We start from the raw sequence: 2604 nt of genomic DNA, 5'->3' as shown, positions 1-2604 counted from the left end.
TATTCTCAGTAGTTCCATTTGTAAGCAGCTGTGAGCATTTCTGCACACAGAGTCCTCTCGATATATTATATATATCTCTGGTAGAATTGTTTAAATCCACCAGAAAGTTTTAAAGACTCTTGTTTTTAATTAATTATGTTTTGATTCAATTAAGTTTACATTCCACATTATGCTAATCAAAACAAATATATCTATAATCGAGTTGAATATTTTTATTTCAAGAAAAAGGTTCAAGAATTCCATTCAACCCCCCTTCTATAATTCTTGCTATATTGTTAAGGGACTAAAAGCAAGTTTAGGTACAAAGTCTAATATTGAGCATTTGAAGTTCTTCTGGAGTGACAATGAAGATGGAATGGAAGAAGTAGAATACAACGACGAGGATGTGATGGAAGGATTGGCGCCTCACTCAAATCTGAAAGAGTTGACAATTGTTCACTTCAGGGGAAAGTACATTGCATCATGGATTGCAATGATGACAAACTTAGTTAAAATCACAATGAGTGATTGTAACGGATGTGAAGAAATTCCACCACTAGGTCATCTTCCTAAACTGAGGGAAATGGAGATATATAGGATGAATGATGTCAAGGTTATCGAGAGTGACTTTTATGTAGGTGTTGACAGTGGCAGTAGTGAGTTCAGTAAAAGTGGGCCACCAGACATTGTTACAACATTGTATCCGGCACTAAAAAAACTGAGTTTGTGGGATTTGCCAAAGTTAGAAGAGTGGCTAGAACCACTTGTGAGTACAGGAGTTAAAGACCGAAGTGTTGTACTAGTATTTCCTAAACTTGAGGTGTTGGAAATCGTGAGTTGTACAGAGTTGAGAAGGATCCCGAGTAGTAGTTTTCCATCCTTAAAGAAGTTAAAAATAAGACATAACAGCATGATACTCGAAACACTGAGCAGAAAGGTTAGCTCTCTCTCAGATCTACGACTCAAGAATATCAGTAACAGAGGAGGCACATCTTCTTTTTCAAATATGGATGCCATATTTGACAAGCTACTGAAAAACAATTCTCTGTCTTTGACAACTTTGAACCTAAATGACTGTCAGGGCTTGACACGTCTAACACTTGGAGTGGCTATTCAGGGACTAAGAGTGGTTAATTGTCGTGATTTAACTAGTATTTTTGTACTTGAACACTCGGTTGGTTTAAAGTATCTTATGATTGCAATTTGTCCCTCTTTTTCAGAATGGGCATTTGTTCAAAGCATGAGATCCACACTTCTAAGTTTGTCATTAAGTCGCTTCTCAGAGGAATTAGATGAGTTTCCATGGCCTGCTTCTTCTTCTTCTTTGATCTCCTTTCCTAATCTAACTAAACTAGCACTGATTGGGTGGGAGAAGGTAGAGTTAATAATGCCAAAAGGCAAACTGGATGATCGTCTCTCCTCCACCTTCCCTTACTTGACTCATTTGAATATACGTGATTTTGAAGGATTGAAAGCTCTTCCGGAAACAATAGCACAACTTCCATCTCTCAAGGGCTTACATATTTGGAATTGTGAGAATTTGAGGAGTTTGCCAACATTTAATGAGTCGCATACCCTTCGATTCCTGGAGATAAATGGGAGTCCTATTCTGAAAGAAAGATGTACGAAGGGGAGCGGGGCAGAATGGTTCAAGATTCGACATCTTCAGGACATTATATGGTATACTATCAGTCTACCACCAACTTATCTTTCTTTTTTTTCTATCTTATTTTTCTATATTAAGATTTTCTTGCTGAATCAGGGATGGAGCAAGGTGGCCATGAAGTTTCTACTACCTAATAGTGGCTGACAACTGTTTAGTATTCAACAAAGTCTACCAAATAATTCTGCTAGCAGATGTAGAATGCCCAGTTTTATCAATCTTAATTTTATAGCTTTCACTTTGAATACATACTAGTATGGATGCCCGATTCGCGTGGCGTTAGTTTTTTAATAAATTGAGAGGACAATCAAGTGATTACACGAAACTCCTTTTCCAAAATTAGGAGTTTGGATGCGTATTGTTATTTTTTTATGAGGGTGCCCAGAAAACGGAAGAAGGTTAAATGAATGGGATTACATATTTGGAAAACCATTAAGAAAGGATTGGGTGGGACGATATTTTTTGTTGCCGAATTACTTCCTCTTCTTTGTTATTTTCAGTCCGTAGTGGAACCTGATATCGAAATAAGTTGAAGATTTTAACATTACGTTGACGGTTTTCTCAGCTATAGAAACTGTACGTTTAACAGTTATAAAGTAGTAGTGGTAAACATAATATGGTAATGTCATAATGTGTTCCTTAGTACATGAATAATGTAAAATGTAATTTAAGAGTCAAAGATCCGTACTTGAGAGGGTGCGTTCTTTACTCGGAACTATCAAATCATTCCTGTACAACAGGTAGTTTGTGCAAATAATAAATACATTTTCAAATTCAACTAAATCTAATATAATGTATATATTAAAAGTGTTGAATAATTTGATTTCAATTTTAGTAATACGTATAATGAATTGTTCCATAAGGTCTGATTACAACTAACAAATGAGTACTCTTACTTATTCATTTCTATATCGCTTTGTGCCAATATTGCTTCTCGTATTAATTTATAACATTACATTGTA

At 35.6% G+C, this 2604-nt stretch overlaps 1 protein-coding gene across 1 annotated transcript; it reads left to right on the top strand.

Annotated features, from left to right (window-relative positions):
* Window positions 1–292: 292 nt before the first annotated feature.
* Window positions 293–1802, top strand: LOC141661501 (putative disease resistance RPP13-like protein 1). Its single transcript, XM_074468526.1, has 2 exons — window positions 293–1659; window positions 1742–1802. Exons 1-2 carry the CDS (start codon window positions 356–358, stop codon window positions 1761–1763), a joined length of 1326 nt encoding a protein of 441 aa, XP_074324627.1. The 5' UTR covers window positions 293–355; the 3' UTR covers window positions 1764–1802.
* Window positions 1803–2604: the final 802 nt, after the last annotated feature.

The sequence above is a fragment of the Apium graveolens genome, chromosome 5 (genome assembly GCF_009905375.1).
Source record: "Apium graveolens cultivar Ventura chromosome 5, ASM990537v1, whole genome shotgun sequence".
Taxonomy (NCBI): domain Eukaryota; kingdom Viridiplantae; phylum Streptophyta; class Magnoliopsida; order Apiales; family Apiaceae; genus Apium; species Apium graveolens.
This window is presented reverse-complemented; position numbering and strand designations above follow the sequence as displayed.